The 12,526-nt window shown below is 43.2% G+C and overlaps 1 protein-coding gene and 1 pseudogene across 1 annotated transcript; both read right to left on the bottom strand.

Moving 5' to 3' along the window:
• Positions 1-1,855: 1,855 nt before the first annotated feature.
• On the bottom strand, positions 1,856-5,772 carry LOC129821483 (ubiquinone/menaquinone biosynthesis C-methyltransferase UbiE-like; annotated as a pseudogene).
• An 88-nt stretch (positions 5,773-5,860) lies between these two features.
• On the bottom strand, positions 5,861-12,020 carry LOC129821160 (putative methyltransferase DDB_G0268948). The gene is made up of 7 exons (XM_055878505.1): positions 11,913-12,020; positions 11,216-11,419; positions 8,989-9,149; positions 8,339-8,552; positions 7,980-8,080; positions 7,522-7,659; positions 5,861-6,210 (listed from the first exon to the last, which is right to left on the bottom strand). Exons 2-7 carry the CDS (start codon positions 11,324-11,326, stop codon positions 6,120-6,122), a joined length of 816 nt encoding a protein of 271 aa, XP_055734480.1. The 5' UTR covers positions 11,327-11,419; positions 11,913-12,020; the 3' UTR covers positions 5,861-6,119.
• Between the last annotated feature and the right edge of the window lie 506 nt (positions 12,021-12,526).

Below are 12,526 nucleotides of genomic sequence, written 5' to 3'. Positions count from 1 at the left end.
TACATGATTTACTCCTGTGGTCTGGTCCTGGTCTGTACTCATTCTGATCCCCTGGTGTGACTGTGGCTCCAGAAGTGATGTGGGACTGAGGGATAGGAGTTCATCCCTCTTTTGCCCCAGCTTGGCCCCCTTATTCAGAGAAAGTATGGATGTGAAACAACCCGCTGTTCCCTGCCCTATATCACACACAAACACACGCACACACATGCACACACACACACAGACACACACACTTTCCATGCGTTGTGGGGGTGGACATCTGGCACAGCAAGCTGCTTATTTTGTTCCAGGAGTGGAACACACTTTCCTTTGAATGTTCTGGTTGGCTATATTTTACCAAACATTGTGATGGACTCAAGGGGTATGGAAAGGCATATTTTCCTAAGGCAATGCTATTTACTGTTTCTTCTGTGATTGTTTTACAGATGTCCCCTGCTATGCCCATGCAGTTAGGACATGCTCCTGTGACATCCACTCTCTCTACATCTTACCACACACACAGATACACACATGCAGGCTTACACACACACTCACACAGACACACAAAATGAAAAACCATGCTGGAAAGTCATCTAAACAAGCTTGTATCCATGAAGCAAAATCTCTAGAGACTGAAAGTGCTATGCTAGGTACTTTTCCCTGTATATACTATTCCCTCTGCTTTGAGTCAATGTCCTCCTGTCTCAGTGACAAACTGGGTCATTTGGTCTCTCGAGATTACTCCTCCGAGGGATCCTATGCTATCCTCACGCACGCACGCACGCACTCACGCACGCACGCACGCACACACACACACACACACACACACACACACACACACACACACACACACACACACACACACACACACACACACACACACACACACACACACACACACACACACACACACACACACACACACACACACACACACACACACACACACACACATCTCATATCACAGGCTGTGTTTGTCTGCTTGTGAAGTACATAAAACTGGAGCCAGAATGACAAACTATATTAGATAAGCTACCACTCATTGGCAAGCTTTAGTAATATAAATGTACACAGTAATAACAACTTCCTTAATTGTTCATCATTAACTAAATATTGAAGTTTCCACAGGGGTCACATCATAGTCTCAGTCATCTGTAGCTAGTCCTCTGGCTTGCAGGCTAGCAGGTAGAAATAACTGACTCTGACCACAACCTCAGTCTCTGGGGAGGTCACCTCCATCACAGCCAACAGTCTGGAGAGGACAGAGAGAGATGTTAGATGTAATGTTAAATGATACCTTTACATTTCATATTATTCTGTACGTACATCTGGGGAAGCTCCATTTAGTAAGATATGTTACGTTTCATATGGTATGTATTCATTTGTGGATTTCCATCACCCATTTCGTATGATATGTTACAAATTACACTTCTTATTATATGTTACGAATTTGCAAAACTTACAATAGTTACGAATTTGCAAAATGTATGATATGTTACGAATTCTAGCTAGGTTGCTAGGTTTCTAACATTAGCTAGCTGGCTAACGTTAGCTAGGCTAGGGTTAGGGAAGGGTTAGCTGAAAGGGTTAAGGTTAGGGTTAGGGGAAGGGTAGGCTTACTATGTTATGTCTAGTCTATGAGACCTGGCTGTTCATCCACACACACTCCTGCCTAGACACAACTGTTCAACACAGAATGAGCAATGAGTTAGTCTCGCAATGCAATCCTTCCAATTGTTGTTAATCACTCGGCTACTGGAGGAACCCTGGAAATCGAGGCTAGCATTAAATTGTGAATCAATTCAACAATTATTGTACATGGGAATACAATAGCAACAAGGGCAGATATAACAGTGGATGCAATGGTACTCAGGCCTCACCACTCTTTCTATGTGTAGGGGATGGAGTCGTAGGACTGTTTGTAGAGAGCCACAGAGTTGGGTCCCAGGCAGAAGTTACGATAGGGCAAGAGGGCAGCATAAAACTGATGAGATAAAAAAAGACAAATGCTGTTGAAAAAACACACAACAAATCTACTGTATGCATTGAGAATTTGTACACCGTCAATTTATCAAAAATGTGCATTGCATTTTGTTTTGTTTTCTACAGTGATTAGAATGGTACATTTCCACTGTTTATGGATAATATTATTTTATTCTATTCTCTAGAGTTGTCCAGACCTCCTTGTAGACTGTTGAGTGGTAGCAGTCTCCATAATGGATCTCCATGTCCATGGTATAGTTGAGCGGATAGAGACGGCCTTTAGGATGCAGGATCCTATGGGCTTCCTTGGAGAAACTGCGGCCGGTCAGGCAGTCATGGCCGTCACCAGGTCCACTGAGCTGTCTGCGAAGGGCAGCTCTTCAGCCGGACACTGTCTACAGGCAGAGACAAGAGAGACACAATGATCAGCAGCCGGACGCTGTTTATAAAGAAACGAGAGACATAAAAATCAGGGCTAGTCTCAGGTCTGTAAAGTTATTTGCTAGCCTAGTCTCAGATCTGTAAAGATATTTGCTAGCTTGGTACCAGATCTGTTTCTGCTCTCTTGCCAACTCCTAATGTCATTGCCACGATAGGACTTGGCAAAACATCAAAAACCGATGGGAACCGAGCTAGAATTTGCACACAACTTTGTGGTTTCGTTCCTGAGATATAGTTCAGATGGCACTGTTCCAGAATAGTATCAGTAGTTGTAGCTTTTATGTTTGCTCACTACAGGAAGACGTGCACGAGTTTGAGCAGACAAGGGTCCCATTGTCCGGTTTGGCCCTTGGCCTATTTTCACTGTGTCCACATCAACAAAGGACTTTAACCCTACAGTCCCCTCTCCCATCACATTGTGGTACTGTTACTAAAGGCAAGACTTTTCTGAGTCAGATGGACTTGGTAAATCCATGTCTATTCACCCTGAATTAAATGATTTTGTACCTACAAATCTTGTAAGACTCCTTATAAAAAACGTATTCTATGACTGTAATGTAAAGAGAGTTTGAGTCCATGTTAGTGTTACTCAAAACAAAACATGACCCTCCAGTCCAGTCCACCTTCCTCCTCTCCCCTCTGGGGTTGGCTCTGACTTGTAAGAGATGTTAGGGGCGGTGGCTCTGACCTATAAGAGTTGTTAGGGGCGGTGGCTCTGACCTGTAGGAGATGTTAGGGGCGGTGGCTCTGACCTGTAGGAGATGTTAGGGGCGGTGACTCTGACCTGTAAGAGATGTTAGGGGCGGTGACTCTGACCTTTAGGAAATGTTAGGGGCGGTTGCATGCTCCAGGGCCACCTCCAGCTGGGCAGGGCTCACGTCGGTCCCCACCACCGAGTTGAAGTGAGGGGCCAGGAGCACGGTGCCCTGACCCGACTCACAGCTTACATCTACTGCCAGGTCAAAGGTCTGCATGCCCATCTGTCAAACAGGACACATCACCATCACACACAGGTATGAGACATAATTAGTACATGTGCACATTTTAAGACAGGAGAAAGTATATTTACAATCTTTTTATACTGCAAAAACATTAAAAAGCTGGAACGAAACACACATTGATATAATTCTGTAATGTATTGCAATAATATTTGCCATTGTAACTATACTGAACAAAAATATGAATGCAACATGCAACAATTTTACTAAGTTACAGTTCAAATAAGGAAATCAGTCAATTTAAATAAATTCATTAGGTCCTAATCTATAGATTTCACATCCCAAATCTATGGATTTCACATGACTGTGTGTAACGAATGTGAAATGGCTAGCTAGTTAGCGGGTACGCGCTAATAGCGTTTCAATCAGTTACGTCACTTGCTCTGAAACCTAGAAGTAGTGTTTCCCCTGGCTCTGCAAGGGCAGCGGCTTTTGTGGAGCGATGGGTAACGATGCTTCGTGGGCGACCGTTGATGTGTGCAGAGGGTCCCTGGTTCGCGCCCGCGTCGGGGCGAGGGGATGGTCTAAAGTTATACTGTTACATGGGCAGGGGCACAGCCATGGGTGGTCTTGGGAGGGCAGAGGCCCACCCACATGGGAGCCAGGCCCAGCCAATTAGAATTTCCCCACAAAAGAGCTTTATTACACACGGAAAAACTCCACAGTTTCATCAGCTGTCCGGTTGGCTGGTCTCAGACGATCCCGCAGGTGAAGAAGCCAGATGTGGAGGCCCTGTGCTGGCGTGGTTACACATGATCTGCGATTGTGAGGCCGGTTGGACGTACTGCCAAATTCTCTAAAAAGACGTTGGAGGCAGCTTAGAAATGAACATTAAATTCTCTGGCAAAAGCTCTGGTGGAGATTACTGCAGTCAGCATGCCAATTGCACACTCCCTCAAAACTTGAGACATCTGTGGAATTGGGTTGTGTGACAAAACTGCACATTTTAGAGAGTATTTATATTGTCCCCAGCACAAGGTGCACCTGTGTAATGATCATGCTGTTTAATCAGCTTCTTGTTATGCCACACCGGTCATGTGGATGGATTATTTTGGAAAAGGAGAAATGCTCACTAACAGGGATGTAAACTAATTTGTGCACAAAACTTGAGAGAAATAAGCATTTTGTGGGTATCGAAGATTTCTGGGATCTTTTATTTCAGTTCATGAAACATAGGACCAACACTTTACTTGATGCATTTATATTTTATGTCCACAGAAGACTGTAACCATATCATCTGAGCATGCATATTCCATGATATTTGATTTAAGAAAAAAAACAGTCTGTATCCTGTGTAACAGGTATATGTCACGACTACCTTCTCTTCAGGAAGGACAATGCCTCTTCAATGAGCTGAGACTCTGTATTTCCAGTGGGAGGCAGCATGCTCCTTACCTTCAAACAGATGGGCCATGCCACTGAGCTATACTACAGGAAAAACCAACACAGGAATACAATGGTATTCTCCAACACAGAAAGAGACCTGCTTTTCATAAAGTTTTTACTAAAACTAATGCAAGCTCTCTTTCTCACTGGGTTGTGGAGGGTTGTGGTACGTTAAGGAATGTGATCACACACACACTACCTCACGCATCGCAGGAGATTCCCTTTCTTCACAGGGCCAGTTCCAGGGAAACCACTAGGTGCTTGGCCAGGCTAGTATGAGACAGGCCCCAGATAGAGAGAGGAAGGGGCGGAGCAGTGGCTCATGGGAATGTGGGTTGTTTGCTAATGAGGCTGGGCCAGGGTTACATGGGGTCAAAGAGAGCTGTGTGCTGTGTCAGAACCAATAAGAAGTCCCATGGAGATGGGATGGGGGAAGGATCAGAAACTTGTTTTCCTATAAGGTGCTTTCCTTGTTGTGATTGATGTGGGAAAATACAAACGCCTGATGAGTTCAGTTTCCTTACTCAGATAAAAACCCTATTCCCACTGATCACTGAACCATAGATCAACAACAACAGGCTTTGTACTGAGCTGCACTACTACTAACTCACTAAAATAGTTCATTATAAACAGTCAATATCTGAAGTACTGGTCCAAGAACCGATTAAAGGTCTCCTCTTAGTTTGCATACCGTGATGAATTTGGTTGAACCAATGCATGCATCATTTTAAAAAGAAACCAAGAGAAAATCTGGGGCAGTCTGGCTGTGTTTCGACAGGCATCCCAATTCTGATGTTTTTACCAATCACATCAGATCTTTTCACATCAGATCTTTTTCAGACCTGATCTGAATGATCAAAAGACCAATTAGTAAAGAATATATCATAATTGGGCTGCTTAAGTATCAATTGTTTCAGATTAGGAGTGCTGATCTTGGATCAGATACCCCCTTGTCCATGTTATATTTTTCATTGTGATCTAAAAGGAAAAACCGATCCTAAAATCCACACTCCTAATATTACTCTGAGACACCTGATACGGCCCGGAAGTTAAATAATATTCAAAAGTTACAATTGTGTCTACAGACATTTTATTGTAAATCTCAGGCAAGGAAGATACTAAATGTGGCAACCATTTTGATAATGATGTGACTAAGGCTAATAGTTTGCTCTACATTACAATGTATAAAAGAAAAGAGACAAAACCAAAGGGACTTCAATGACATCTTGTGTGAACAGAATACTACTTCTATTAACAACAGCTTAAACATGATTGACACAAGCTTAAGAAACATCTGTCTCCACACTAACATATTCACACTGTAAAGAGTGTTCACTCCGGTTTAGACGCCAGGACACAGAAATACTCCAGCGTCACCTCCATGAGTGTGTCTGGTGATGTGACTCCCATCTCCTTCAGAAACCTGCAATATGACGTCAATATATTTTATAAAATAATTCCATGTGGGATGGACCATAATAGTTGCATACAAGTAAATAAAATAATTAATTATTTTGATTATTTGTTCATTTCTTCACACATTTGTTTTGTTCATTTCATCTTTAGAGTCTAAGACGGGTGGGCTAATCTGACAGATGGAATTGTTTTAAGTTGGTCATACCTATGGATAATTTAGCTATTCGATTGCGAATTTTAGGACCCCTTTAGGTATACAAATATATAAATATGATTTGATAAAATATTTATTTTGGAAAATGACTACAAAAACCGATAGAAACGCACTGAATAACATATTCATAAATGGCAAAAAGGACTGTCAAAAAATGTATCAGAAGAAACAAATTTTGAAGTGTCTGTCCTAAATCTAGGAGATATAAAAAAACTCAGGTATGGGGCCTCCCGAGTGGCGCAGCAGTTTAAGGCTGGAGGCCTTAGACTGCTGGAACAGTGTTTCCACCAGCACATTGGTGCTTCTGGCTTCCGGGTTAAGCAGGCAGTTGTAAGGAAGTGCGGTTTGGCAGGTAATGGTTCTGAGAACGCGTGACCCGACCTTCGCCTCCCGAGCCCATTGGGGAGTTGCAGCGATGAGACGGGAAAAGGTTGTAAAATACAAAAAACATAATAATAATACAAATAAAAAAATAAAAACCTCTGGAAATATTTATATTTTTTACACATATTTAACCTCTTTTTTGGGGTAGGCACAAAACTACCTGCACACTTCCATCCATTTTTTAAAATCTGTACTGGTTACCTTCAGACGGGTCCCGTGACACTTGTGGGCATCCATTAGTTTGTAGCCCTAACGGTCCGGACGTTTCCAAACAGAATTTAGCACATAGACGGTACTGACTTCAGATGAGACTCCAGGCACTTGTAGGGGTCGTAGAGCAAAGCGTAGAACACCATCGTGTTCGTGAGAGTATCCATACAGTGGTCAATAGTTTGTAGGTCAAACTGTTCAGACGCTACAGATGATTTTCGGGATGTCTCATGGTCTGACAAACACCACTCTAGCTCTGTCACCTTTCACTGCAGATGTTAAAGTGTGACACTGGCGGATGCGTTGGATTGAGACGCATCCAATGCAAAAAAACAGACACAGTATCTCTAGCTTAAACTGACGGGTTTTGATGGGGATTCTTTTGTTATGCAACTTAGACTGACACACCGGTTTGTCAATCGACCCCACCGGGTTAATTTGTTAATTAGCTAATTAATTCATCCATTCAGTCATTCGTTCATTCATCCATTGATTGATCAGGGTTGTTACCTGTCGAGTGTTCTCTGCAGCAGTGTGGTGGCAGCATCAGGCTCGGCCCTCTGGAAGGCCTGGTACATGGAGAAGGACTCCATGAAGCCCACTATGTTCCTCACTGAGATCTGCTGCTTCAGTGGGATACACTCAATCCTGAAAGAAGAACAGATACCCACACACTGTTGAATTGAGAGGAGAGTCAGTGGATGCCCTAAGCTCCCAAGGGGGCCAAGAGGGTTAAGTCAAGTATGTCGTAATATTGAATAAAACTGCAGTTTATTGAGTACAACATTTGATTTAGACCACGGTCGGAGTCACTAGGTGTGAGTACATTACTTCTGTATATATATATTTATATATATTTTATTCTCAAATAGAAACTCAGAGACACAGGGTCAAAGGCACACCATGAGAAATGTTTTAATGTATAACAGGCTGTTCTACTGGGTTCCCACAGAGTCTGTATGAGTTACCTCTCTTTGTCAGGGAAGGGGATAGCAGCGTAAAGCTCCCTTAGTTTGGTGTTGGACACTGCTACCTGTGTGCTGGTGTATGGTAACAGCACCTTCTTGAACTGGGGATAGCAAAGTCAAATCTCAGTCAGGAAACGTGGTACTTATATCAAACACAGAATTGTGAGGGTTTGTTGATTCATACAGGTGATCCCATGGAGATTATGTCTCAATAAACAAACATATTATAAGCATTCTTTAGATGAAAACAACAACTGTACTTATAACCCAATGAAAATAAACATATGACACACTGAGACGATTAAGTGGCATTGGTTTGTCATCATAAAAACGAATGTCATTCTAGTTCTGTTTGTCACCTCCTCATAGATGTCAGTGAGTCTGTTCCCACATGAGCCGTAATGGAGTCTGAAGTTATCAGTAAAGCCAAGCAGAGCCATGCAGCCGCAAGGCTTCAGGACCCGGCCTGCCTCCAAGAGGAACCGCTCCTGGTCAAACCAATGGGCCGCTGAGGCTGCAGTCAGTAGGTCCACAGAACCATCCGGAAACGGCAGCTCCTCTGCTGTCCCTTTCCTGTAAGTATTAAGACGCAGCCACAAAAATTGAGGATTTCTACATAAACTAACATATTAACTAGGGGCCTATTGAAAGTGGGAAGCTACTGCTGACCTTTGTGCTGAGTGTAATTGACCGTCTCTGCAGATTGTCATCACTGTTATTTTTGAACAACATACACATTGGTTTTACTATCCAGTTGGGGACAACATTTCTTATTCCCATTCAAAATCCTATTATGTCCAAACCCTTAACCCTAACCTTAACCCTAACCCCAAACCCCTAACTAAACCTTAATCTAACTCCTAACCCTAACCAAAACCTAACCCCTAAGCCTAAAATAGGATCAGCGAAATGTCCCCACTTGTTACATTTTTCTTCTTTTACTATCTTTGTGAGGACTTTTGGACCTCAAAGGATAGTAAAGTTAGACCACACACACACGTTCAAAAACCTGTAGGTGATGTTGTTGAACCCTGCTACTGCCCTGGCCTCCTCCAGTTGGCACTCGCTGATGTCGATGCCCACCACTTTCTGGAAGTGTGGGGCCAGCAGGCGTGAGTTCTGCCCCGTCCCACAGCCCAGGTCCACAGCTAGGGCATGAGGCTGGACTTTCTGAAGAGAGGGGACCAGTGAGACACTATATAACTTGCCTTCACTAAAAGAGAGTGATAGCTAGTGATAGTGTAAATGTGATGTTCAATACAGATATTGTATACACTGCTCAAAAAAATAAAGGGAACACTAAAATAACACATCCTAGATCTGAATGAATGAAATATTCTTATTAAATACTTTTTTCTTTACATAGTTGAATGTGCTGACAACAAAATCACACAAAAATGTTCAATGGAAATCAAATTTATCAACCCATGGAGGTCTGGATTTTGAGTCACACTCAAAATTAAAGTCCAAAACCCCATTACAGGCTGATCCAACTTTGATGTAATGTCCTTAAAACAAGTCAAAATGAGGCTCAGTAGTGTGTGTGGCCTCCACGTGCCTGTATGACCTCCCTACAACGCCTGGGCATGCTCCTGATGAGGTGGCGGATGGTCTCCTGAGGGATCTCCTCCCAGACGTTGACTAAAGCATCCGCCAACTCCTGGACAGTCTGTGGTGCAACGTGGCTTTGGTGGATGGAGCGAGACATGATGTCCCAGATGTGCTCAATTGGATTCAGGTCTGGGGAACGGGCGGGCCAGTCCATAGCATCAATGCCTTCCTCTTGCAGGAACTGCTTACACACTCCAGCCACATGAGGTTTCGCATTGTCTTGCATTAGGAGGAACCCAGGGCCAACCGCACCAGCATATGGTCCCACAAGGGCTCTGAGGATCTCATCTCGGTACCTAATGGCAGTCAGGCTACCTCTGGCGAGCACATGGAGGGCTGTGCGGCCCCCCAAAGAAATGCCACCCCACACCATGACTGACCCACCGCCAAACCGGTCATGCTGGAGGATGTTGCAGGCAGCAGAACGTTCTCCACGGCGTCTCCAGACTCTGTCACGTCTGTCACGTGCTCAGTGTGAACCTGCTTTCATCTGTGAAGAGCACAGGTCGCCAGTGGCGAATTTGTCAATCTTGGTGTTCTCTGGCAAATGCCAAACGTCCTGCACGGTGTTGGGCTGTAAGCACAACCCCCACTTGTGGACATCGGGCCCTCATACCACCCTCATGGAGTCTGTTTCTGACTGTTTGAGCAGACACATGCACATTTGTGGCCTGCTGGAGGTCATTTTGCAGGGCTCTGGCAGTGCTCCTCCTGATCCTCCTTGCACAAAGCCGGAGGTAGCGGTCCTGCTGCTGGGTTGTTGCCCTCCTACGGCCTCCTCCACGTCTCCTGATGTACTGGCCTGTCTCCTGGTAGTGCCTCCATGCTCTGGACACTACGCTGACAGACACAGCAAACCTTCTTGCCACAGCTCGCATTAATGTGCCATCCTGGATGAGCTGCACTACCTGATCCACTTGTGTGGGTTGTAGACTCAGTCTCATGCTACCACTAGAGTGAAAGCACCGCCAGCATTCAAAAGTGACCAAAACATCAGCCAGGAAGCATAGGAAGTGAAAAGTGGTCTGTGGTCACCACCTGCAGAACCACTCCTTTATTGGGGGTGTCTTGCTAATTGCCTATAATTTCCACCTGTTGTCTATTCCATTTGCACAACAGCATGTGAAATTTATTGTCAATCAGTGTTGCTTCCTAAGTGTACAGTTTGATTTCACAGAAGTTTGATTGACTTGGAGTTACATTGTGTTGTTTAAGTGTTCCCTTTATTTTTTTGAGCAGTGTATATATATATATATATATTTTACACTCTGGTCCTTGCTCTATAGGTATGACACATTGCATGCTGAATTTCAAGCTTACGGTAATAACGTAGCATAATGGATGACAGTTTAGTAACCTATTGTCACAAGACTTAAAAGCATTTAGAAACAGGAAATGGTTGGGATATTTGGTTTCTATATCCGATTTAAAATGTCAAAATCCTGAAATGTTATGCAATAGAGAGCATTTTCTGCTTTCATTTCTCTCTCGGACACTGTGTGGAAGCATTACACCAAAGACCTATCGTCGACAACCTAAGATTTGTCTTAGCTGCCAACTGTACAAGTCTAACGTCATGTAGAAGACACAGTCTATAACAGTAATATTATCTTTGCTTGGCTCACCTTCCTTTCCAGGTAATGCAGGATGAGGTCTCTGATCTCCTCTGGGGGTACAAAGCGGTACCTCTGGTAGATAGAGGCATGGTGTTTCTCCTCAAACAGCCGGTGGGTCATGGTGCTCTGCTGTCGTCTGCTCCGCTAGCCTAGTGCTCCTTCCAGCTTGCAGTGACTCAGCAGACAGAGACAGACCTGCTCCTTCACTAGGACCTTTTAATCATTACATAGAAGGAGGAGATACATATAAGGAGTAGGACAGAGGAGGCTACTAGTAGTAGTCACTCAGACACATAGAGGATAGGTTTAAAGAGATTCTATGACACCTGGACTGCTAAGATAAAATAACTTGCCGACTCTTACAAATTGCAAAACGTTGATTTGTCTGTGATGTGTGGAACGATAACGTACGATAAGGGCCACAATAATGACATGCCCATAGATAGACTAGTGGTTTAAAACATACCATAGATATTTCCTTTTAAAAGTGTGTCTTATGCAGGTACTGCATTCATTTAGATTGTGCATTTAATACAAACGTTGTGAAACTAGACTGGATCCCATGATGCAGGGATTAGGTTATTGAACAGAACAGTTTCCTGAACAAGAGCAAAAAACATGAACAAGTACAGAAACGTTTAAATAGTCTTCTGAAAGTTTGCAATGAAGTCATACTCAATTGTAATGTCAAATATAACAAAATCACCTTCCAAAATGCAATGGAGCTTGTAAAGCTATCTGTGTTTCTCTCTCAGCTGAAAATTACACGTAAGCAAAGTTGCCATGTCCCTCTCACAGTATTACCGGAAGTGTGCCTAGATTGTCCAAATAGCCATATGCATGCTGGGGCCTCAGTGTTAACCCTTGACTGTCCAGAATATTGAACCTATTGTAATTACATGATGATAAGCAAGTGATTTAACCCCCTTTAGAAGCATGACTACATGTCCAAATCATTTCTAGAGGGAGTGAATGGTGGAACATAGTGATGACAAACCTGCAATATAAGACAACATATAGGGCCATAGAAATAGGAAGGAACTGCACTGAATTATTTGCAGCCTTTATGTTTATGTTTTGTTTTTATGTTTATTCTTTGTTAGATTATTTTTCATTACATACACTTGTACAGAAAGATAAAGAGAATAATTATAAATGCTGACAATAAACATGAAGTTACAGTAACTTTCAGTTTTATGTGTCAATGCCTTGATAGTTCAGATTTTAGTGGAATGTAAAATCTGTGTTCCATCATGCTGCTCATTGTCACGATCGTTTTCGGGTGAAAGAGAGGACCAAGGCGCAGCGTGATATAGATAC

This window comes from Salvelinus fontinalis, chromosome 23 (genome assembly GCF_029448725.1).
Source record: "Salvelinus fontinalis isolate EN_2023a chromosome 23, ASM2944872v1, whole genome shotgun sequence".
NCBI lineage: Eukaryota > Metazoa > Chordata > Actinopteri > Salmoniformes > Salmonidae > Salvelinus > Salvelinus fontinalis.
This window is presented reverse-complemented; position numbering and strand designations above follow the sequence as displayed.